The sequence below is a fragment of the Populus euphratica genome, unplaced genomic scaffold (assembly GCF_000495115.2).
Source record: "Populus euphratica unplaced genomic scaffold, PopEup_1.0 scaffold1334.1, whole genome shotgun sequence".
NCBI lineage: Eukaryota > Viridiplantae > Streptophyta > Magnoliopsida > Malpighiales > Salicaceae > Populus > Populus euphratica.
This window is the reverse complement of record NW_011501209.1, coordinates 12143-14372: the sequence shown is the minus strand read 5'-3', so window position 1 is coordinate 14372 and position 2230 is coordinate 12143. Positions and strand designations below refer to the sequence as shown.

General features: G+C 43.9%; 1 protein-coding gene across 1 annotated transcript in view; it reads right to left on the bottom strand.

The window, feature by feature from the left end:
- LOC105117447 (uncharacterized) overlaps window positions 1-666 on the bottom strand; it is a 24005-nt gene extending 23339 nt beyond the window's left edge. The window contains exon 1 of the mRNA XM_011015108.1: window positions 662-666. Coding sequence (XP_011013410.1) covers window positions 662-664 — 3 coding nt within the window. The 5' untranslated portion in view covers window positions 665-666. The remainder of the gene's footprint in view (window positions 1-661) is intronic.
- Between the last annotated feature and the right edge of the window lie 1564 nt (window positions 667-2230).

The window sequence follows — 2230 nt, the reverse complement described above, 5'->3', positions numbered from 1 at the left end:
TTGTGACGTGGCTGTTGATCGTGTCGAACGGCTGATGTGGCAGGTGAATTTGGCTGCTGATTGTGCTGGACGGCTGACGTGGCTGCTGACGTGGCAGTGCCGATTTGCAGGAATTGGCTAGGAAGACGCGTGACGCGCGTACGGCGCGTCTGTGCGCGTGGGCAGTCCTGGTGGTGGCGCGTGTAGGCGCGTGCGGGCATGCAGGACGTCGGATTTTCGCCGGGTTTTCACCAGTGGATTCCTCTCGTCGTCCTCTTCACGGTGGTATGTTCAAAAACACGTTTTGAGAACTTTGAGTTTTGAGTTTGGATCAAACACCCTCTTTTTCAAGAACTTTCAAGAACAAGCTCTGATACCAGTTGTTAGGAGATCCAAACATTCAAACACACACACGTTTACGTTGTTCGGCAACTTGCCTACTCCACGGAGCTACTGGTTTGTATTAATCAAGCTCAAAAGCAATACAAACAACAAAACAAGGAGGAGGAGAAAAACTTCTTAACTCAACTCAACTCTCACCCTTAGCTCTCTCTCTGTGTTTCTCTCTATCTCGTGGTCTATCTCAGCTATCAATACATCTTCTATTTATAGCTGAGGAGGGAGATGATTGTTCAACAATGGTGGGCAAGTTAGGCACCTACCATTTGACTATAATTTCAACCATGGCTGCCCCCAAACATGGCTGCCACCTACCATGGCTGCCACCGTCCATTTGTGTCCACACACATAACATGGACCTCCCTAAAAGATCTTAGTAAACACAGATCGCTTGACCCATGATTTCTTACGATCTTCCATTATCATAAGCCTCTGCGTTATCAAAGGAATTGACACCATGGTCTCTGCAACAGTGATCTCGCTTCTTTGGCGTTTAGGTGGTTCCCAAAACTTACCCAAGCTCTATATGAGAGCTGGTTCACTTTCAGCCCTGATCTTCCTAGATTCTTCTGTTGTATTTTTTATTTTTTCCTTTTGGCGTGGATTGAAGTGAGAGAGAGGCGTGGAAGTATGGAGGAAGTGAAGTGTGATAGTTGTGTTTAGTGGTTGTTATGGCTGGCTAAGGTAAAGGCTTTTGGTGGTGACTTGGAGGGTGGGGTTGTTGGTGATGGTGTTACAGGAGGTGTAGAAGTGGGAGGGGGGTTGATTATTTTCGTCTAAAGAGAGGGATGAAGCTTTGTATCTGTGAGAGTGGGTCTCACGGTGCTTGCGCGTTAGGGAAGATGATGGAGAGGGTTGTTGGCTTGGGTTGTTACGGGTTAGTACTGCTGATCTAAGGAAAGAAGAAATGGCCGCTGGCGGCTAGTTTTGCTTATTGGGTCTAGTGTTTTTTTTTTTTTTTTTGTGTGTGGGTGATCGAAAAATTCTTGCACAATAGGCCTCTACTATTTATAATTTACAAATATAGGCCTCCACTATTCCTGCACTTCAGAACTGACCAAACATTAAACATTTATAATTTACATCCAATTTTATTACTAAGTAACTGATTGAAGCAAGCTTGAAGGTCTGTAATCATACCATTCAAATACCAACCTGTGACAAGCTATATATGATACGTACTGGCTTCGAGGCCGACATTGAAAACAGCACAACCACATAAATATCAAGAAACTGGATAACAACCATGCATGCAATAAAACACAATATATAATGATCTATGGTAGAGGTTCAAACCATCAAGAAAATGGAATAACCTCTACGCCAGTTATATCTCCCATATTAATCAACTCGACTGAGCTTTTTGTGCCGTGGTGGGCAAGGGACAAGAAACCGTGGCAGAGCTTTCCCGGTTATCTTGAGAATGTTGTATGTAGAACCCATAAATGAGACGTACAGACGGAATTGCATTATTGCAAATACTAAGACAGGAAGGAATGCAGCAATGGAAAGGAGTGATGTTGTCAACTTTTTCTCTGACTGAATGAGTATCAAGAAGTTTTCCAGGAAGAGAGATCCGGAAATCTTGTAGCTCAAATGGAGAGGTCAACAAAGACAGAAATACCACAAGCGAAGTCAAGGAGCTTGCTAAGGAAAGAACATCCGAGACAGTAAAAACCAGAAAATAGGGAGAGTTGATGAAGTTGGGCTTGCTAATTAATTACTTATTTGCTATTTTGATTACCAGAAAGTTGAACATATCGGTTTTTCCATACCGGACCACACGAAAGAGAGCCGTCTCCCCATTGTGGTTGCGCATGCCTAACAATCCGGGGGCTCTCTTCAGAAGTTT